This window comes from Hippoglossus hippoglossus, chromosome 6 (genome assembly GCF_009819705.1).
Source record: "Hippoglossus hippoglossus isolate fHipHip1 chromosome 6, fHipHip1.pri, whole genome shotgun sequence".
NCBI lineage: Eukaryota > Metazoa > Chordata > Actinopteri > Pleuronectiformes > Pleuronectidae > Hippoglossus > Hippoglossus hippoglossus.
The window spans coordinates 23,419,434-23,443,142 of NC_047156.1; the positions used below are offsets into that span (position 1 = coordinate 23,419,434).

At 39.9% G+C, this 23,709-nt stretch overlaps 1 protein-coding gene across 15 annotated transcripts in view; it reads right to left on the minus strand.

The window, feature by feature from the left end:
- cadps2 (Ca++-dependent secretion activator 2) overlaps positions 1–23,709 on the minus strand; it is a 226,713-nt gene that overhangs the window by 77,819 nt on the left and 125,185 nt on the right. For all 15 annotated transcript variants that reach the window (XM_034587879.1, XM_034587886.1, XM_034587884.1 and 12 more), the window contains exons 4-11: positions 20,879–20,959; positions 20,230–20,463; positions 19,889–20,010; positions 14,142–14,253; positions 8,262–8,401; positions 2,876–2,942; positions 1,413–1,521; positions 63–263 (exon numbers count right to left, since the gene is read on the minus strand). In XM_034587879.1, coding sequence (XP_034443770.1) covers positions 63–263; positions 1,413–1,521; positions 2,876–2,942; positions 8,262–8,401; positions 14,142–14,253; positions 19,889–20,010; positions 20,230–20,463; positions 20,879–20,959 — 1,066 coding nt within the window. The remainder of the gene's footprint in view (positions 1–62; positions 264–1,412; positions 1,522–2,875; positions 2,943–8,261; positions 8,402–14,141; positions 14,254–19,888; positions 20,011–20,229; positions 20,464–20,878; positions 20,960–23,709) is intronic.

The following is a 23,709-nucleotide window of genomic DNA, read 5'->3' on the forward strand; positions in this document are numbered from 1 at the left end:
TTTATTGCACAGTCGTAGCTTAGGATATTTGACAAACAAAGCTAGTGAGTATCAGAACCTACTGATGGGAGAGGCTGGCTTCTGAATTCCTCCTCTGCAGTTTGTGGTTTTGTTCTGCAGCGGTGGGACTGGTTTGTAGGACTGTCCGGTGGCCCGGTACATGGCCTGGACCCACAGCACCCGGTCCGGCTCATCGTCACAGGCAAACATCACCAGGTCGCCCTCCTTCACTGCATTAAAAAACACCCGACCACCTTGCAGACCTGACGGGAGAAGAGGAGGAGGAAATAAGTAAATGTTTTCTCTCTCCACAGTCGCCAAAGTGTTTGCTCATTGTGGGAACTGTTGGGTTCCTCTATCATTTATTAGGTCTCCACCTAAAGGGCCTCGTGATGATGTATGTAATGATTTGGTGCTATTTAGATCAAATTGAATTGAATCAGTCATATGTAATGTGATGTGCCAGAGACCCTTACCATAATAATATCTAGTGTAAGAAGACAGTAGCCTGTGTGGGGATCTGCTGTTACTGGATGCTGTGTCTAAACCATTTAAATTCCTCAAGTAATTAACATACTCAAAATTAGATCTAGTAGTTTGCAACATTTGATATCGTCATCATGATCAATGAACAAATAGAGCTCGGGTGAAAATGGAACCTCTGGGTTCTGTTCCAGAAATAAGAAAAAACATTCTCAAAATCAAAACCCCATTCACATTTGTAATAATTCAAATAACTTCATAATCCAGCCTTCAAACAGAGCAGGTCTCAGCAGTCCCAGCAAACAGTTTGACACCTGAGACGTCATCAGGGGTTGAAATATATAGAGCCACCAAATTAAGAATGAGCCCATGTCAGTTTCGCAACACCAATGTCATCTCAACGCTTATTATGCAAATATGACCTTTGGGTTGCATATATAAGAACTCTATTAACTGTGAGGATATGAATTTATACTCAGTGATATTTATATTTTTGGAAGTTTAGTTGTTCTGTTGTTTAGGAGCAACCTGCACCTCTTGTCACAAGAGAAGCAGTGCCATGGACCTGCTGATGACATGTAAGCAGGGAGCACATCATGTGGTTAACTCCATATGTTTGGATGGGAGGTGGCTTACAACACACATACTAAAGGTCCTTTTCCTCTGGTCAAAAAAACATCTCGACAAACTCCTCTACTGGCGAATAGGAAAGGATTCAATCTCAGTTTTGTAGCAGGTTTACCCACATTTAAAAAAGCATGTATATTTTGATGTAAAAGAGGTATAATATCTGTGTTATTCAACATTTCTTCTTTTAGCAACCTGTATTGGTATTGTCCCCCACAAATCCAAATCAGAAGTCATTGTGAGGAAGTCTGGACTGCAAGTGATGTGTGATGGAGTCAGTGAGATAGCGGAGGTGTCTGTACCTGGCTGAGGGTCACAGTAATCCACTGTGTAGCCCTCCAGCTGCATCAGCTCCTGAGGTTCAGCCTTCTTCTCTCGGTAGCTGCACATGGCGAATGTGTACTGACTCACCTGCACGACAAACACACAGAGTGACTCACAGCACACAGCAGAAGCTGATACAGTATCTGTTAGGTTCTCAGTCAGTTTCTGAGGCAGTTTCATGTGTCCTAACATATTCTCTTGATGTTAATGAAATCTCAATGTATCAACGCTGAAACTTTTCAGGTGTAAAGGTGGTGAACTTATTAGCAAACAGGCTCTTAGGAACACAACAGGGAGTCGTGCCTCTCTACTTTTAGCAACTGAGAGAAACACAAGGCTCTTCAGCTGTTACATTCCTCTCTATGTTGATCCCTTACAGTTTCAGTCGGCTGCTTGCTGCTAGAGAGGTAGCATACAGTGTTTTTTGTCTTTGAAAACAGAAGCCAGTTGTGGGCAAAACCCACAGTATGACAGCGGTGACAATGAGACTATAAAACTAAGTTCTCTGTATTCAGCTGATCATTCTCTGTAGATTGCGACCTCTACTACCAATATACAGTGCAGTACTTTCATTGCAATGTAAAACTACATCAAGCCGATGCTTCACTTTCTACAGAAATATTGGTTTTATAATTAAAGGCATAGCTAGTGAAACAGGTTAAAAATGTTCTTTAATAAAACACTACACATAATAATTTTAAAACAAGTGGTGAAAAAGAGTATTTATGAATTTTAGAAATGTTGTCAAACACTCAACGAACCATTGACATCCTCAATCAAAATCCATAAATATAAGTGATACTCAATCAAACTAAATCTTTTGATGACTTTAGAGGACTTACAGTCTGACACACGGAGGCAACGAGAGCTTTGTTTTGCAGAGGAAATACATTTTCATTTTAATGTCTACCCTTGCTCTCAAAGACCCTGAGTGATCACAAAGTACTCTGGAAGTAAAAAAAACATCTGAAATGAAAAAGAGTAAAGGAGACTTTCAGAGACCAAAACTTAATTAACTTTGCCTCAGCAGGACTCGCGTGCTCAGACTAGATGTACAAACCTTTCAGCTGGAGCAAATGATGTGAGAGAATTTTCTTTAATAACCTTAAATACTTTTTTATTTTTTATTACCTTTTTCGACTGGAAAATCAATAAAGGAAATTAGAGCTTTAGAAAGGGACGGTTCAATGTGAGGACATGTTTTCTGCAAAGGCTGACGGCTGAATCGAATGCATTTTAAATACACAAAAACCTCTTTAAAATGTGTTATTTCATATTTCCACTGAGGCTGTTAAAAACAATGATTGGATTAACAGTTCATTACTGTCAAGACCCATTCTACTTTTTAACATGAAGTCTTTCTTCTCCAGCTTGTTGAGCAATGTTCACATTAACAACACATCCAGCATGTCATCAAATCTCATTGACTCGAGTTTCTTACCTGAACAAGAACAAAATATCTTTTTTTCCAGCGTTTCCAGACTCTCTGTCCCAGAGTATACAGATACCTGAAACACAATGAGTGACACAACATCAAACTAAAGCATTTATAAAGCAGGTAGAGTCAAGTTGCTGTACAGGGACATTAAAACATCACAGCCACACAATTAAAAGACAGCAATTTAAAATCCGGAAGCAAAACAATAAAAAGATGGAATGAAAGAGGTAAAAAGAGTAAAAGAGGTAAAAGAAACAAAAAGGATGAATCTGTATGAAAATGTAAAAATAATTTGGAAGGGAACTGTGAAATAAAATCAAAATAGAATAAAATACAATTATGGCTTGACCTTATAAAATAGTTAAAGATGCTTCTGAATAAAAGTTTTCACTTGGTTTAAATAAATTGAGATGCGACAAATTAAAATGTACACATAAGACCACACGTACATGCATGTATCTGTGTAATCTTCTGGCGTTACATGTGCCACATATGATAAAAACGTTTGTATTCACTGTCAAGGTTGATTGAAAATGAGTTGACACTGGTCCTGAAAATGCTGCTTTCAAGGCCAACACGGACATTTAAAAGTCACACATCATGGAGGGATCACAGTCATCCACGCACACGATCAGAATAAAAGGAAATCTGCTCTTAAATGTTAAACTACAGAAGAGATGAGATGAGAAGAGAAGAATCATGATGGACAAAGCTTCCAAATGGACCTTGAGGTGAGATGGTGATTGATGACTTCAGTTATACTGGAAGCTTTGTGATACATTCTTGCCTTAATATCAGTCATTTCTTTGCTCAATACATTTATTCATATAAATTAACAATTTATTTTTGATCCAATTTCTATAATTGTCACCTCACATTAATAACTTGTGTACCTGCATCATCACTAAATTAGATGATATATGGAAAAATTTACCAATAGTTATTTTGATAATTCAATGCTTCATTGCATCATCACCAGCAAAAACAAAAAACACCAGGTTTCACCTTATGCTATGTTAAGATCGGAGTTAAAGCTAAAGACATACTGAGAAACTGGGATGGGAATTTCTGTGATGAATTCCTTAATAATTAATTAGTTGATTTGATCGATAATGAAAATAACTGCTGTTGCTGCCCTGCTATCCAAGAAGGTGATCACTTACACACGACTAATCTAAGACACTTAACTTAAGGGGTACGACAATAAAAAAACAAGGAAGGTGTCTGAGGCCACAAATAAGTAATTCGTCCTCCTGACTGCAGTTCACGTGTTTAGCTTAAGTTGGGGACTTTTTAAAGAATATTAGCTTATAAACATTTTAAAGTTACGATTTCTGACAAACAATTATGTTCATGTATGTGTTTCAGGAATCAGATCCATTTTGTGAATTTTCTTCCCTAATCAGGAAACTAGATGGAGACAGTTATGAATCCTGAACTGAGAGAGGCCATGACACAGATAGCAGCTCGTTGAGGAAGTCTAGAGCAAAATAGAACAATGACCAGCGTTGCCTCTCAAATCAATGGCTGCTCCTGGGCCTCCTGAAGCGTGGGATACAGGCAAGTGCAAGTGAGGAAAATCAATCGATGGCGAGACCTCTTTCTTCAGCCCTGCTGCCCGCCCTTAAAAAAAAGGCCTCCAGTCAAGGCCGTGGCACGTCTGGACGGAGAATCTGGGCCATTCTGCACATCCCGCATGACTCCGGGTTAACACGAGGCAGCGCTCGCCGGCCACTTGTGAAAATGATTTGGCCAACCGTTCCTCCTGCAGACTTTCAAACATCCATTCAGCCGCACAACACCACGGCTGCAGACGCCAAAGAGTTCACTGCAGGCATTTAACAGTCGTCGCTGCACAGATGCCGTCATTTAGCTGGATATTCACACTTACATATTTACAGTACAAAGGGACACTGGACTCATTCTTTTTACAGGGAAAACTGTTTATCATCATTCAAGAATTTTCTAGAATTTAGTGAGGGTATGATATTAAATTTAAAAAAAAGACAGACAGTTGCTTGACGATAAAAACAGAATCACTTGTCATTGAGTTGACTGGAAAACGTGAATTCATCTCACCAAACTGGCTAATTAAAGATTGTATATAATAAAATAAAAATTCAATTTTTTGTTTGTTCAAAAGTGAAAACCAGGTTTCTTAAAATATATGTATCTATATAAATATATTTATCTTTTGGAGCCCACTGTGCATGTTTCCTATTTGTGCAGTTTTTCTTTTTTGGCCCCATTACTCCCTGAAAGTAAAATCGGTCTCGAATCTGTTGGCCTTTTAATGGATTCACGTCTTTAACCTTTTCAGATTCCTTTTCACGGTTTTTCTTTTTGCAGCCTGAACCCAGGAAAATAAATAAATAATACAAATGTGCCCACACATTTTCTGTTTGTGCTCTATTTCTTAACTTAAAGACACTCCTGCATCACATGGCCTCTTCTTGGACTCCATTCCTCCCTATTTATTTGACTGTATTTATCACAAATGCTGCATACAGACCCTGCATGCCCTTTTAGTCAGAGTCTCACAGATTGTGTCTTTAACAAATCTGAAAACGCCAGAAAGCCAAATTCAGCACTCAAAGAATATCTGGAAGTGGACCAGAGAGAGGCCAGACTCACAGGGAGACTCACACTGACCCCTTGTGGAGAGTTTTTAAAACTGCACCTGATCTGTGTCCACCTTTCTTTTTCTTCTCTGTCAGTCAGTGAGTTATCAGAGCTGCCCGACTGCCACAGTTCAGATGGATGACAGTTCAAACACAGAAGATGTTAAACACACAGTTCTGCTCCTCTGACGTTCTAACACCAGTTCACTGTAACCTGACTGACTCCAGCCAGATATACTAACAATTTTGAAACCAGAGAGTACAATTAGAAGATGGAGTGTCAAAGACAAAAAATATATCCAGGGTGTGTATAGCTGATAGCTTACTTCAAAGACCAATAGCAAGGGAAATGCAGCGATCACAGCTTTTAATAAGTTCAAGTTCCCTTTTCTTTCACACGTATTTAAGCATCACAAAACATTTATTGCAAATGTAGAATGTTTCGTGCAAACAATAGTCTTCAACTTTTTTGTACTGAATAGAATCCTGTGTGAGTTGTGACAGCTGATTCACTATGTGAGAATAAACAGGATGTAAAAACATGTCAACTTTAATGGGAAACTTGATACAGTGTCATTTAAGACAATCTGACGGCGGTGCAGTGTTGCAGGGCTGTTTCCAAACCCACCGATTAAAACAGTATCAGATCATCTAAAATATTTTTTTAATGGTCAAAAAGTTGTGGTTAAACTCAAATCAAACTAGCAGAGTTAAACCTCCACCAAGGACTCCACCAGACTCCTTATGAAACCACATTTAATTCACTAGGTGAGGATTCTTATTTGGATCTGTACCAAATTACACACACCCTTAAATATCAGTCCCCTAAACATGCCTGATTTTTTTCCATCAAGTTCAATGAATTATTCTCTCAGAAAAATACAATATTAAAGGAAAGTGACAAAAAAAAAAGTCCTGGATCCACCCCCGGTGTTTTTGTTGATTGTGTAAAGAGGGTTGAGAACACTGCACCTTTTCTATATTTGTTCTTGTGCAAATGGAAACTATTTGTGTTGCCTGTTCTAAAAACTGTGATTTTACTTCTAACACTCCATTAAAGCAATGGATAAGCACTGTATTTATAAAACCTTTTATTTACTTTATGAGTATTTTAAAATTTGAAGATGAAAATTCAGAATACAGTTTTCCTCATGTCTATGAAGGAAAAGGTTCAAGGGTTGACAGAACACACATGGCATTGTACTGTTAAATCCCCTGAAATGTTTCCTCGTCAGGGTTAAGATTTTGCTGCCATCTCCTGGTAGAAATACACACACACATTCTTGGACATCGATCTTGATGAGGACACTCACAGGTCTTTCTGTGTGGAGTTTGATTGTCCTCCCCTGTGGTTGTGTGGGTTTCATCCGATACATCGGCTTCCTCCCGCAGTCAAAATACATGCAGACTGATGTTAGGTTGTTTGGAGACTTTAAATTGGCCGTAGGTGTGAATGGAACAACCAATAAGCAGTTACTGTCAGTTACCATCTCAGGATTGGGTGATAACATCTGTCTGTACTTCCTGTTCTGTAACCAGGAGGTAGAGCTGTCAGCCTGCTAATGCTTCCGGCAAGTCCACAGACACAAAGTGACACACTTTATGTTCATTGATTCACTGCAACAAAACATACTGAACCATCCTGCATATGATATTATTATAGTCATTTCTAGAAAATAGTTTTGGGAGTTAACGGACGTGTTGAGCTTTACTCCTCTGATTCACACATGAATGGGCAGTAACTCAGTAACACAGAAGCTGGCGTTCTGGAGGGTTAATCTTGTTTTAGAAATTCTAATTTCTAAGCTTTTTGTGATTGTACTTATTTGTTTCTTATTCTTTATTTAGCGGTAAATGTTCTTTTCATCTGACAAAGTATTTTGCATGACACACTTTAACTGCAGGCAGGAGTGTAGCACAAGATTCTGGACCCTATACACAAGCAGTCTCTGTGCGCCCCATTCCTCTTTGATTTTTTAAAAATTAATCTAGTGTTTGTTCGGGTAGTCTCTAATGAACAGTAGCCATCACCTACAATGACAGACTTAAATATGCCATCATTTGAAAGTGTATTATTTTACACTGTTTTAAAAGGTGGTCTCATTCTGTTGATAGCATGAATTCTGATTCCCCGCGTGTGGCAAGGGCTAAACCGTTTGTAGGGGTGAGACAGGTGACACCAGGAAACCTCCACTATTTTTGGATATGAATTTCAGTCAGCCAATTCAGCCACTTCCAGCCATTTTCGTAAAGTAATTAATAATATCTTTATTTTTTTAAAAAAAATCATTCAGGCTTTTTAAGGGCCCCCCTCCCATTTGGGGCCCTGGGAAGTCAGTTCCACTCCCCCCCCAACAAGGACGCCACTGACTACAAGTCGAAGGACAGGACATGATACGATTACTTTATTGCTTGATAAATCCAAAATATAGAATTGTTCTAAAACTCAATATGTTGGCAATGCATGACTCAGTGTTAGATAATGTGTGAAAAAATGAGTATAAATCACAGATTTTCCTTCTTCAGTTTGCTCATGTTCAGATCTAATCTAATTGAGGTGTTATGAGACCATCTGCAGGTGCTGAATTTAATCTTAGAAAGACCAGCATTGACAAATTCAACTAGTCTCAAAATCTATATTTTTTTGAAGATGGAAGTTATTTTAAACCCCATTCCTTGATGAGAGCTCATTGTACAACACATGAGTTCTGCTGCTACACTGTACCTAGATCCTGAATGTGAGAAGTGAGAAGCAGCTGCAGACTCACCCACTGTGCTTCATGTTGGGGGGTTTGTCCATGCGGACAGCCAGTTTGATCTTCAGCTCCGTGTCCTGACTGTTCTTGGCGATGACCATTCGGTGGAACTCGGCCTGCTTTGGTCCGTTGGTGGTTGGGTTCAGGACCACCTGTGGGAGGGACGGGGGAGGAAACCATTAGTAATGAAATTGAAATAATAATAATAATAATAATAATATGTCTATAGCTTTACCTAAATAAGGTTACAAAGTGCTTCACAAAATACATGGGAATAAAAAACACAGAACAAAACAAAAATAAGAAAGACTGGCACCCCCTCCCGTCGGTTGAATCACTATACCACAAACTCACAATCACAAGGACACAAAAAAAATCATCACTGACCCCTCTCATCCTGCTCACCACCTGTTTGAACTGTTATCCACCAAGAGGCACTCCCAATCCACCAATCCAACCCACCCCACACCCATTAGGACAATCATTATGGAAATGCCCTTTAATCACGCTGCATTGTTATGTTACTGTTTCTGATTTGATCCTGTCCATATATAGTCTAGTGTCATTGTGTAGTGTCACCCCTCTCTATGTCAGTGTCTGTTATTGTAATGTTGATATCAGTAGTTTCAAGCAGTACCCCAAAAAAATACTGCCAATTTGGTTGTAGCCATCCTTAATAAATAATTCTGATTATGACACTGGTGGTACAGGACAGCAGCATGTCACTTCCCGGAGGTGTGGGTGTGGACGGCTGGTTCTGATCATCTTATTTTCTCCTGTTTATTTAAAAAAGCCACAGAAGATAATATTATTTTGGTCTCTTTGCTTTCACTCTGTTATATTTTCTATTTGTTTTTGTCTGCAAACGTATGTCCACCTTGAAGCTGAATCTTATCTCATTCTTTTGAAAAAGAAAACCCCCAAAAACATTGTGAATAAAACACATAGGTTGTTAAATTCAGCAGCATGGGCCATTTTTCATGCTGTGTCTCGGTCACCCTTTCACGGGGCAACACAGCCATTCACCTCCACACACATCCATCTATAGACCAGCTTCAAAGTGGTGCGTACACAGATCAGATCTGCAGCAGCATCAGGGCACAGCTTATTAGGAGGACTGGCTATCAGCCTGTCATCGCCGTTACAAAATTTAGTGTGTCCACTATTTGTTCCACTGCTTACTCCCTAGTAAATTGTCAGAGTGAGCCCATGTAAGAATACAACAGTAAAAGGTTCCACAAAATTCACAGCGAGCATGTGGGCTTGTTCATCACGGTTCTAACACGCAACTGAAATGAAAAAAATAAAATAAAATGAATTCAAATAAATTGAATAAAAAAGCGGAGCCATAAACGTCTTGAAAAGACCGGATCCTAGACTCTTTGGTGATACGAATCGCTGGTGTTAATGTGCTGGAAACAAAAATATGTGATTTCTGCAGTGGAATTTATACGTTATTCCCTGCCCCCTGTACCCTGTACGCTCTAACCAGACGTCACCCCACACCTGATACTCTGGACATTTTCCTGTTGTGTTGAACTTTGTTCATATGTGAAGGGAAATCCCATCATCTGAATGCTGAGGTTCTTATTTATCTGGCGCATGGAAATCTCCTATGTTTTTCCATCATACTTGTACAGTTGCTGTAGCCTACTCTGTTGCTACAGTTGTCTCAGTTCTTCAGCTCTGACATGAAGCTCATTACTACTGGTGATTAAGCAGTATTATGCAAAATACAGACAGATTTACCTGGTACAAAAACACATCATTTGGCATAACTGTCTTAGCCGGGCACTGACTCAGTTGTTAGCACCACAAGTTTCTGGCACCATGTCATTTACCATAAAAAATATCCCAGTAGGTTCAAAATTAAGCATAATAAATTTTTTAGAATTGTGGTAAAGAGCAGTGATGTTAGTTACTAACCTGAGTTTAGATCTGATACAAGGAGGGAAATCTTGGATCTAGAAACTTTGCCGAAATGTTGTAGACAATGATCTTGGAGTTTGGGTTTTACTAGTAGATTGTTGCATTGAGGTTGAGCTAAGGATCTGAAACTCAGGTTCTCCCTCCACTCACCTGCTTCGATGGTCATCAATGGAGGGAAAAGGCTGAATTTATTGGAGAAAGTAAAAATCTATTCATTTTTACCTTCCTTCAAATTGCTAATCAGCTTGCTCAATTCTATTTTAATTGAAGGCACTTTACATAATATGGCTGAGACCTTACGATATTATAAAGAAACTCAACAATTTTGTTTCATATTTCCACCACAAAACTCATACACACAGAGTTTTGCCCACAGTGTCCTTCATCTGTCTGCTTCTCTTACAACACACAGCGTCTGTGACTCACTCAGGATTCTGATTACACACACTAGCTATGTGTGTGTGTGTGTGTGTGTGTGTGTGTGTGTGTGTGTGTGTGTGTGTGTGTGTGTGTGTGTGTGTGTGTGTGTGTGTGTGTGTGTGTGTGTGTGTGTGTGTACGTGCACATCTTTGTGAGGACCATCACTTTGTAACACACCTTCAAACGGTTGTTTGTGGACTACGCTTTATAGGCATTTAGTTGTGATGGTTTAGGTTGAAGGTTAGGGTATGGGATTAGGGTACGAAGCTAGAAAGTGCCATTTTTAAATGGATGTCCTCACTGAGATAAGCACAAGTTAGTGATTCATGTTAACATCTCCAATATCAGGAAGGACAACTGAAACATTCTATAGCTGTCGCTGTAGGAAGGTGTGAGTTGTTCCTGCAGCTGTCACATCCCATAGTGAAACATCAAATGGACTATTATAAAGAAGAATATAAGGTAATATGAGTGAGATGTCTCACCAGACAACCCTTCTTGCTGGGTGGGTGAAGACATTTTTTATCTGAACAATGTGGTGTCATCTGCGCATACTATTTATAGTAGATGTCACCACTGGGTGTAGTGAGATCAGTGCTTCTGAAGGTCGCAGAGAGGCTTGCTCCCCATAGTGAGACCTCTCACTGATAATACTCAAAGAACCAGGCTTATGTTCATTACCTCGGGTTTCCTCTATATACATGTATTATTACAGCAATACTCTTGGTGGGACCTTTGGTGTCCCTTTAAGAATTGCTCTTGAGATATTTCTGAACCCCCAACAGTGAGATGAAATATCCACCCCGCAGCTTCCAGGCAGACTCACTGTCTAATCAGAATCAGTCCGTAATTAAAAGGGCCAAAACCGTTCCTTATGGTTGAAAATCCTTTACACTATAATTTGTAAATATTCTCTTATTTTACTTTGTACTGATTAAAATTAGCCGTAATTGGATACCATCGATGGAAATCCAACATTTCCTTCCGTTTAACATGAAAACAAGCTGCTCATCAGTGAACAAAAAAGAGAATGTTAAGCAGAGCCCTGGATCAACCACCATGGCAACTTCAGAGCAGTTGAGGTTACATGGGGGTCGTTGGCTGTCATGAGAGCTGTTTACTTGTTTGTTAAACCACAGCTGAAAAATTCCCACTTATGAGTAACAGTTCCCAGTGGTTTCATGAAATTGCAGAGCCTAAATCACCAAAACTATATATTTGTGATTTATAGCACATAATCAGTTGGAAGCAGTGATGGCCAGACAGGGTGGAGACGTCAGACAACACGGCCAGACAGACCAACACATTGTTGGGTTTGGGACTCAACACCAGATGATGGAATTTGAAGAAAGCTGATGGATGAGGGATGAAATTTGCACAAGAATTTAGAGTAAGTCCTGTTGTAAATGAATTGGGCAATTGTAGATCTCACAGTAATAAAAACAGCCAGCAGAGTTTGCTTTTGAATAGTTGGTTGGTCTCTGATCTCTCAACAGCATTTGATTTCAAATATCTTTGAAATAAATCCAAACCTTAATCTTAATAGATCATATTCACATGGCAGCCATTTTCCTCTGACATCACACTCATGGTATGAAGCTCAAATGCTTTTATGAACAGAATAACGTTGGACTGCTTTGATCCAGCTTTAGAAGTCATGTAATTCATATAATAAGTCACATATATGTTTTCATTTTACAACTGTGAAGACAATGATAGTTAAAATCTGGAGGAACATATGTTTCAATGTTAAATTTCATATTTGATGGCTCATTAGCTACCATTAGACAACAGCTAACGCTATTCACCACTTTCTTGCCCAATTTTTATTTTAAATTCATCATTTCACATCTTGGACACATTTATTTATGACTGTTAGTAAAATGTACTCGATTTAATTATGCTAACAATGTAATATAAACAGTCTTTGTGTCTTTTCACCTGACCTCAGAAGTATTTTGGTTAAGTCAGTAACATTATGTCACATTGTGCTCACTGGAACATATTTCTGTGTAGTGTAGTGCCAAAAGTTTGAGCATTTAGCATTAGATTACTAAAGTTAATTCCAGTGCATTTTACTATAGGCCTAAATAATTGACTTCCAGAGATGCATTCGTATTTCAGTATGTAAAAGTCTTTCCCATTGTATAACATGAAGGTATTAAACAGTGATGTTAGGAAGGAAGTGGTTGTATGCTAACATTAGCTGTTGTCTAATGGTAGCTAACGAGCCATCAAATAGTTTTTTTAACCTTGAAACATGGTCTGATGGTCCCATAATTATCCTTTCAGTTGCTGATTGGTTAGGGACCTTAAATTCAGTCCAGCCACACCAAACTTAACCCATGGTATCATTCTTCAAAGTATGCCGGATTTCTTTCATTAAGATCCATGAATGGGCAATTAAAGAAAATGTAAATAGCAATCAATCAAAAAAACAAAAAAACACCCTGTCTCATAATGTTAAAAACTGAAAAGAAATTCCTAATTCTGCACGAAAATTGAATGGGTTCTTCCTTGGCCATCCTTCCTGCAAGTTTTGTGGAAATCATGTGGCCGGATGATGGCCATTTATTTCATTTTCATTTACTAAATCTGTTTATGTGCCTTTTTGTCGAGGCTTGCATTTATAGTTTGGACAGTCATTGGCAACCACTCCCTGGATTCCTCTGCTGTTCTGACTCTCTGGCTTTTTTTTATATTAATGGCTAACCCTTCAAGGACACAGTTACCTGTATTAATTTGCCTTCGGTTAATTATTTTTACAATGTTGTTTTACAACCGTATCTCGCCCTGTGGTATTTGACACACCCAGACGCTACAAATAGTTAAGTAGTTATGCTGCTGAAAAAACAACCAACCAACCAACAAACAAACAAACCCACAGACAGGCACTAAAACAACCCCCTTGGTGAAGATAAACACAGGGCAATCACTTTCAGTTGCAGCCGGACAAGGAGGGAGAATGACTCATTTCTAAAAGCCCAGTATGGCTATGTGGTCAGATGACTGGGACACAGTTCCAGTTTAAACTCTGAAAACGCCTTTGGACTACTGCATCATGGATGTGTGGCTCATTATATCTGACAAGATTTGTCTGCAGACATGAAATGGCAGAATTCTTGTGTAACAAATGTCCCCTACACAATCACATGATCCAGCATGTCTCCAAAAGGACATATGCTTTTAAAATGAGCTGGATTTACAACGTCCCCAACCACCCAGCTGCGGTGGTGTTGATAGTGATGCTGAGTGATTTGGTGTTGTCAGAAGTAAGAGGATGTAAAAGGTGACTGTTTTCAGTTAGCAGCTCACTGGGAGGTCCACGATCATGTTCATCTCCAGGTTAATTCAAAATATGACAAATTATCTTAGTATTAAAAACACACTTTATGTTTAATGTCATAAAAGGGGAACCAAAAATGTACAGTAAATTCTAGTTAGTATTAAGTCTAAAATGATGTGATTAAAGTACTTGTTTGCTTGTGTGTGTGTGTGTGTTTGTGTGTACGTTTGTGTGTGTGTGTGCGTGCATGGACTCACCCGGCCCAGCTCCTTGTCGTCTAGAGCCAGCACACCGGTGCTCTCTGTGAACAGCTTTACTTTGACCGAGGGCAGTGGGTGAGTTGTGGTGAAATCCCCCTGAGTCTCCCACCTGAAAGACAAAACTTTCCTTTAACTCACAGTGACAGACTGCAGTACACATCCTCCCTGTTGGTCAACACACTCATGATGAGAATTCATCCACAGGCCCAGTTTCGCCTGCACAAGCTGTGCTGTGCCAGGTTGCAAACCAACATTTCCTGCCATTATTGCTTCACTTTAGAGGCTTTTACTGTGGAGCAGCTAAACTAAGCCAATGTTGACTAAGATTAGAAAAATGGTCTGCCCACTCAACAGGACCTGATCTACATAAGAAGATATGAACATATGCACAGGTCAACTTAAATATTGGAGGCAGGAACAGAACAAAGAAAAAAACTGCCACAGTGGGCTAGTTAAAATAAATTGTGAGTATTTTATCTCCAACTGATGAAGAAACGAAAGAAACACCTTTAGTATTTCAGAATATGATCCGGTTACCATGTGTCCATTTGGAGTCTCCAAATGTCCTTTTTGTCTTGTCATGAAAAAACACTGTAGAATGGTTATACTTGTGTTTACTGATAGTGTGGCTAAGGCACACACAGTCAATTATTAAAGACAAAACTCTTACATTTTTACTGAATTCAAAAGCCCACTACTCTGTTTCTGTATCACCCAGAATGTTTCTGACATTTTCATAAGAAACCTTAGGGAGTTTTCTTTCTTTTCCTGGTTCACAAGCTATAGTCACTTTAATTTGGAATGGGATTTTAGCCATTTGTGCTCCAAAGTGAGGGGGCTGGTGGCAGAGGTTAGGAGCTGCAGGCTGTTTCTAAGCTCTGCCCGAACCAGCAAATCTCTGAGATGCCTGTAACTGGCATTTGGTGCGGATCTCAAATGGATAAAACATGGCCAGTGTTGTGGAAACGTGACATTTCTATCAAAGTATCAATCACAACCTATTTATGAATAATGTCCAAGAGATCATGCTTCATTGTGTATCTATAGAACTGAGTTTTTCAGGTTATTTTGGGAGACAGTGTTTGTTGAATGGTCCGTCACATACAGCCTCTGTTGAGCTCAACTGAATCTCACTGTGTCACAGGGAGGAGGAGGGATAAAGACAGTCTTCATGAGGACACGCAAGTTTCAGCAAAGCCCAACAAACAGAAAACCTTCATGTTTGACTAAAAAACAGACATGTACATGTCGCAAATAATTTACATCTCAAACCTGTTAACCATTTTGTATTTGCAGGCTCAAAACCACACAGGACAGGGTATTTTCATTTTTAAGTGCAGGTACCTGCTCGTCATGGACTACAAGGGTAACAAAGGTAGGAGGTCAGCATTGTTACATTTCCTGTAATAACTTCACATCATCAGGTGATGGTCAGAGATCGAGAGGCAGCAAACAGTGCCATCAGTGTCAGCTCTTACTGTTCATCTTACACAAACTCTAATGGAGCAAAGCGATGCCCTCTGCTCAGGATGAAGGACACAAGGCCGCTGTAAACACACACAGCCATGCTCCTGAGATAACATGCCTTCATGTGGTCCGCGTGTGTTTTTGTGTGTGAGGTGCACAGATGACAAGTGACCCCTTGACATGTTGAAGACGAGAAGTAAGGTCGAGATCCACACTTAGTTTCCCCAGTTTCCAAGGCAACAGAAGGGTGCTTTTGTTTCAATTAAACACACACACACACGTCACCATGTCTTCACTAGTGCTGATATTTTTTGAACAGATATTTTTATTTTTCACTCTGTTTTAAAAAAAAGTCTCCATCTTCAAAACTTTTGTTTTATGGAATATCTCCGCCCAGACGAGAACACAAAATTGACAATAAATGCTCAAACAACAATGCCAGGCCAGTAGGGGGCGATAAAGTCTACAACAAGGATCCATCAATAGCAGAGAAGAATGCTGTATGTGGGCAGGGCCAATGTTTGGTGTTGTGTGTGTAATCCTCATATCTAAAAGCTTCTCACAGGCTCATTCAGGGTTCATTTCAGCTTTAAGATATCTTACAACATCAACACATGTTAACAATATTGAGTACATTTCTCAGATTGCAACAAATGTCAACACTGCTAACTTTACACACACAGAAGCTATTTACTTTTTACAAACAGTAGAAAGGTCCTTCATCAGTTTGTAAGCTTTGTTCACCCTGGTAAGGTTTTAACTGACAATGCTCACACTGTTAATTGTAGACTCTATACATATGTTATGCTATGCTATAACATAACATATGTTATATGAAGGATAATGTAGCTCTATGACAATTTTCTGTGGCAGTTAACGATTTGGTTCAACACATTTTAAAACTTTATTTGTGATACGTCATTTCTTTTAAATAAATCTAACAAACAAATCATTTTTCAATCCATTGTATTGTCAGCGTTTCTGAATTGGAACACAGTAAATCAATTTCTGCTTTGACAAATCTTTACCATATGTCAATTTACTGGCTTTTACGCAATTTTCAACCATGTCACAACTTAATCAGATGATAGAGTAACTGTCATGGTTACACTCACACATCATTTCCTGTTGCATGTTCGATGTCACTTCCTGTTTTATGTTGATACTCACGCTTGTCTCTGTTTCCTCTAGGTAGCCTAACTCCTACCCTTTTATTTAAGAGAAATACAATCAACTCAACAGCGAGTGTTGACCTTTGACCACCAAACTCTATTAATCAAGTTCATCCTTACATCCAAATGAACCTTTGAACCAAATTTGGAGGACTAACCTCAGAGACATCATGTTCAGTGGGATGGACAGTCGGACCACGCAAAAACATTATTTCTCTGGCTGTAGCTGCAGCAGAGACATAAAACTGATTTACTGTTACAATATTGTCTTTGTTTCAACCTACATCAAACTTCATTTACATAGGTAAAAAGATACATGTTTCATTTCTATAAATGTTGCTCCGCTGCCTGACTGTAAGGTCATTTTCATCTTGTACAGACACAACTAATGTTACAATCTTAAACCTGGATTATTCCGAGTCTACTTCAATTGTAATAAAAATGAGAAATTGTGCTATGGTCCTGAACAATGCTTGACAATCCACTTTAATTAATGGCATCACTAATGAAAAAGGTCATCAGTAAGTAAATAGCTGTTCTGTTACAATTGCATGAGTCATCAGTGCAATTGGACGACTGTGTTATCATAGCTAATCGTGTTGTCCATGTAATTACATTAACTATGTTATCATTAAATGTATGGGTGTGTGATTGAAGATGAGGGATGTGAAAGCAATCTGGAGGCTAATCATAGAGAAGGTGACAGGAGCCGTAGAGTAAAGGCAAGCTATAGCACGGCGTCGCTGCTGACTGCCGAGGGCGTTAGGTGACGGTGAGCTTGTTTAATTGGTTCCGTTTAGTGATGCTGGCAGACGAATGGCCTTCAGAAAAATAAATCGTGTGAAAGGGCAGCCTCATTACCCCACAGACCCCCGCTGTCCGCCAGGCATCCAACGGTCATGAACCGTCACCAAGAACTTTGAGGGCAGAGCGACAAGGCTGCGACAGTCGGCAAAGAGGAGCATCAGGTGGTGATACAACTTTCTGCTAATCAGGTGAAAATCATCAAGTAATCGATTTGTTTTTCTATAGTCAGAGGCATTACAGGCAAATCATATTTTGACATACAAATAATTATAATAATATATCATTATTAGAATTTCTAAAATGAGTTATGTAATCGATATTTACAGATAAACTTTCAGTGATTTTCTTGTATGAATTGACATATTTTCCTTTGATTGCAATCGCTTTCCCATCATTATTAACTCTGCTGATCACGTCCTGGTATATGGTCTAGTCCAATAGAAAAAATAATAACCAAATACTACATGAATAAGGGTACTAAGTGCAGACAGAACTAAATAAATCATGTTGAGTGTTAAACATAATGTTACAAAGGAAAGGAAGGACAGACTGGGCAGCCAATCAGAGAGGACATACAGGTAGCTGGAGTTGTGCATCAGTCTCGTGAACAGAGCTGCTGCGGGTCGATCCACAAACAGTTTGTTTACAGAACTGCAATCAACCCAAAATCTTCATGAGGTGAGATGTTTGGACCAGTGCTTGTGGCTGCAGGTCAGTAATGCTAGTATTACACTATGCTACCAACTGGTATAGAATCATGTTGTAATTTAGCAGCCTTCGTTAGCTTTTGTTAAAAGCAGTTATGTTGCTCATGTTTATTAAATGAACTGTTGTTAACCACAAGGCCACAGTGTCCATGTAGTGCCATATTGGGATTGTGAAGCTACTTGTTTGATTCTTAGCTTGTTAGCTGGTGAATACGCAGCACAGGGTCCAACACAGTAAAGAGGAATACTGGTTATTTCACTACAGAGAGCAGATACTGTCTTGTAATCCAGCTCTTATAATACAACCACGATGCTCATTAGTATGCTAGCACTAACGATGGGACTGTGATACCATGGTAATGTTGGTGAACAGCTTAGAGCACAGCTGATCACAAGCTCTGCAGCAGCGCCGGGACTGGCTGGGAATGATCAGACTAACTGAGATGACTTGTCACACAAGTTTCAAGTTTATTTATGTCATTCCAGCCATACCTGTTAAACATAAAACGGAACGAAATTGCATTTCACAGGACCTGTGTGCTCATTCAACCGGTTGAATTTAGTGTTACTAGTGTGAGTGTGTGCTGGTGTCTTTACAGCCTGAACCTCAGGTCTGTTTACAGAGCCCCGTTTTAAATCATAACTGCTCATAAACCTCCTCTCAGTGGAATTAGTCTCAAAATTTGACCTGATGTAGTTACAACGTCTACAGTTGTGGAACTGTGGGGAAACTAGGTGGCACCATTCGCCTTATTAATTTCACCCTGTCTGTCCAGACCACACAGGAAGAGAATTGTTCTCACAGTGTGATTACAAACAAAGTCAAGGCAAAGTTGCAAATAGCCATAAATTCATGCTAGAAGATGCAAAAGTCAGCAGAGCTCAAAATATTTCAGCTTAAGTGAACAAATTTGTGTGACACTATGTCAGTCATCGGTGTTGAGATTCTCCTGACATCTTAGAGAATCAAAAACAGAGGACAGACTTGTCGTCACCATTTGTGAAAACCCAGAGCTGTGCAACCTCTGCACTTTATAGAGACGAAAGAAGGAAAGGGTTGACAGAAAAGTCAGAAAAATAGCAGGACTACCAGATAAGACGTGAAAGGATGTATCTGGTGCTTTATTGTCAGTTAGACTTAATTACAATGAACCAAGTAAGCAGTGTTAACTACCTTCTGGAGTTAGTTCGACAGTTCCCCTTGTTCACCGATTCTTTTATCAGAGATGAACTGATTTGAATCAGCAACCTGTTTTCACATGTGGTGACCAACATTTTCCACACACTTCACTTTTAGGTTTCATAGCCAAGATGCACTATTATTAAGTCATGAACGAAGGTCACAAAGAGGTGTTACAATGCTCAACAATTCTTCTTCCTTCTTTGAAATTCCCCTCACTCAGTGAATGCTGTTCTCACAAGGTGAAAACTATCTTATTGCTCACATTAAATCTCATGAAATATGATGTTTGTGACAGTCTTGATTTGGACGACAGTCATGGTCTAATTTAAGTGTGACATGATGACAGGGAGTTAAATCCTGTAAGTTGTAATTCTAAGACATTAGTGAGATAGTAGAAGAGGAACCCACTGTGGTCTGGCAGCTTCAGCTTGGTCCGTCTGCAGCTTCTCTCCTCCCTCCACCTCCATGGTGCAGTAAACGATCCGGTTCGGAGCAACGGACTTCAGACCCTGAACCTCCACGATCACAATCTGAAAATATCAGAGCTGATGGTGATTGAGATGCTCTTTCTCTGTTTCTTTGTAGAATACACTTATATTTTAAAATTCACGTGCGTTGTATTGTTCATTTTCAAAACCTCAGTTAAACCTGGAACCTACAAACAAGTCCTATCCCTCAAACATCTTTTTAAAGCTGCCACTCCCAGCATATAAAACTCAACCCACCCACCCACCCACACACACACACACCTCCAGAGTGAAGGACAGCACAACGTCAGATTTGGAGAGGATGTCTCCCTCGTCTCCGATGTCCAGGAAGGAGTTGTTCAGAGGGGAGCGTTTGAGCTTCTGTTTGAAGTCGGGGCCTCCTTTAGACACCGGCAGACTCTCCAGATTTGCCATCAGCAGGTTGACTGAAGAACGCAGCTCCTCCATGTACAGAGCCTCCATGTCAGCGGAGATGAACTTTGGGTATTTCTTCTCCTGCAGAACACACATTCAGCTGCTGTTCATCGTCAGCATCAAGGTTTTCATCCTGCTACAACCGAGTTCACCACCATGAAGCTGTCTACCACTAAAACATACATCTCAGTGTTTCACTGACACCTTTCCTCACACTTTGATTCCTGACGAGGACGGAATATGGCTGTAAATATTGTGCTTTTCTTTGTGTAGAGAGAAGAAATGCAGTTGACAAGATTGTGAGTTGTTTGTTATGTTCAGCACCTCAGCCCATGAACAATATAGGTGATTTCACACTACATTTGCTAAAACATGTAAGTGATTCAATAACATGTGAAATAAATGAAAGATATATAAAAAAATGTAATACATGAGATAAAAATACATAAAAGTAATAGTGCTATAAAAAAACATGTGTGTTTTGTAGGTTTCTCACCCTGGCAATCTTCTCGGCCAGTTGTAGCCTGCCGTCCAGCTCTCTACGGATTTGAGCTGCCTGCTCATCTACGTTGTCCAGCTGACATTTAAAAAAAAAAGAAGGAAGAAATAGGAGAGTTTAATCAATCAGCCAACTAGAGATCTGTAGCATTTATAAACCAATAAAAAGTTTGCGACACAGGAGTCTTCTCTGAAGAAGTGGACTGTGCATCGATTAAGCTATCAGCAGCTAAGGTGGGAACAGGTGACAGTAAATCAGAAGTAAGTGTCTGAGATAAGTGGTTCAACCACTTCACTGGGACGAGAACAGAAGAGAATCAAAGGTGTTTGTGTACTTAACCCTGTAGGGGCTTCATTTGCAGTCCCTCTCTCCTATGTCCACCAGATGCTGCTCGCTGATGTGAAATTTAGCAATTGCATTATAGTAACCTCGATCTCTATAACATATTCTACATGTGAATATAGAGAATCTGTATGTGGCGGACAAGATTTTCAGGTGGAATCCATCTGGTTTCTTTCACTAGTTTGACCAATCACGTTTGAACGGACTTTGGTTGCACACATCTACATTCATATGTAGACAACTGTTAATAGAGATTGGACAGAACGTTGTATGGACCCAGAACACGTACAAAAAAGTATTACTGTTTGTGTTTTGTGTGGAGAAACATTCAACTTTTGTAAGAAAGAGAACTGGTCAGACTGTAAACTGAGGATGGTGAACAGAAGATATCTGCTGTCTGCATCTGAGGCCCCAAGGTATTGGCTGTTGCCCCAAGAGGCTAATTCATTGTCAGACAATATAGCTGATGGGATAAGAATGTAGTTACCTATTGATTTGACATTTAACTGTGTCAATTGACTGCAGTAAGTAACTCAGTTTCATTTTCAACATCCATTGAACCTTACTTCCATTGTGGTTGCGTTTCCGTTGTGTTTTCGCTTTTACATGCGATATTCTATTAAATCACTTCGCCATGTCTCTGCCAACTGAGCTTAATACTGACTCATGGACAGAAACAACAATAACTTATTACTGATTGGGCACAGGTTGTTAATACAGAGCCATTACTGAATGTACTAATGTTTTGTTTCATTATGTTTTGTTTCGTTATGTTTGCTTTCTTCTAAGGTTTTCACTGGACCTTGTTTTGAAACAGGAGATAAACATAAAAATAAGAAAACTGGTGGAAAGTGAAGTGGCCCCTAGTCTAAAAAGTGTCGCGTGCAGTTCTGCTTCAGTAATTAGGGGCTGAAGTGGTGCCGTTCGAGAGCTTCATGATGAGCAGGAGATCATCCGATCAGTCTTCTGTTCAACTTAATGCCAGCGAGACTCAAAGGGGAGATGAAAGAAGGGGGGAAATTGAATGAAGTTTGCTTAGTGGGCAAAAACGGGGCCTCATTTCACAGATCTGCGATGAGCAGAGGCGTCTAAAATGACAATCGATGATTAAACAGCTCCGATATAAACTGCCCTGAAGTCAGAGACAAGTGGGAAATCCAGTTGATAAGAGAGGGAAAAGATAAGCTGTTTAATTTGTGCCTGTTTCAAAATGGATCCCAGAGAATCTGTTCAAAATCAGCCCTCAGCATCTCAATTACAAGGACCCAAACTTCCGTCACACTGCAGATCAAGTTCTGAAGTCAAAATCAACCAAGAGCCAAAACTACATGAACTCATCAGTCAGACACTGTAAACCACATGTGTCAAACTCAAGGCCCGCGGGCCACATCCGGCCCGTGAATGAATTATCTTTGGCCCGCATGATAAAATCTATTTACTATTAGAGCTGGCCCGCCGGTATATCGCACGCACCACCATAATACTACAAATCCCACAATGCACTGCCCGTGTGTCGGCACGTCAATCGCGGGCCCGCGAACGCGCACCTCACAGTCTGTATTACATAGCACTTGTGTCAACTTTCAACTGTCCCTCTCCCCAAAAAATGGCTAAACGAAAGGTGGAATTTGAAAACAGGAGTTTTCAAGACAGGTGGGAGGCACAGTATATGTTCGCGGATGTAAAGGGCAAAGCTGTGTGTCTTCTGTGCGGAGACAGTGTGGCTGTAATGAAAGAATACAACATAAGAAGACACTATGAAACGAAGCACCAAGACAGATACAAGCATCTGGACACGACACAAAGGCTACAGAAGGTAGAGGAGTTAAAAAGAAGTCTGGTGTCACAGCAGGCTATGTTCACTAAAGCCAAATCACAAAGCGAGGCTGCTGTTAAGGCCAGTTTTATTGTGGCAGCAGAGGTTGCAAAATCAGCCCGGCCCTTTACCGAGGGGGAATTTGTCAAAAACTATATGATTAAAGTTTGCGACGCCGTGTGCCCAGAAAAAAGGCAAGCATTTTTAAATGTGAGCCTAAGCTGAAACACCGTTGCTGACCGTGTGCGTCACCTTGCTGCCAATCTCCAACAACAGCTTGTGGGAAAGGGAAAAGATTTCATCGCATACTCCCTTGCTGCGGACTCTTCTGTTACGCACAGGCGTAACAGAAGAGTTTTTGGGATTACACCCAATGCATGGCAGAACTACGGGGAAAGATCTCTTTGAAGAGGTGTCCAGATGTGTAGATAAAATGGGGCTGCCGTGGGATAAACTTGTGGGACTGACAACAGATGGAGCGCCTGCGATGTGCGGTCAAAAGAGTGGATTGGTGGGGAGGATCCGAGAAAAGATGAAGGAGGGAAACGTCACAAGTGAGTTGACAGCTTATCACTGCATCATACACCAGGAGTCGTTGTGTGGCAAAGCCTTGAAAATGGAACATGTGATGAGCATCATAACATTAGCGGTTAACTTTATCAGAGCCAAA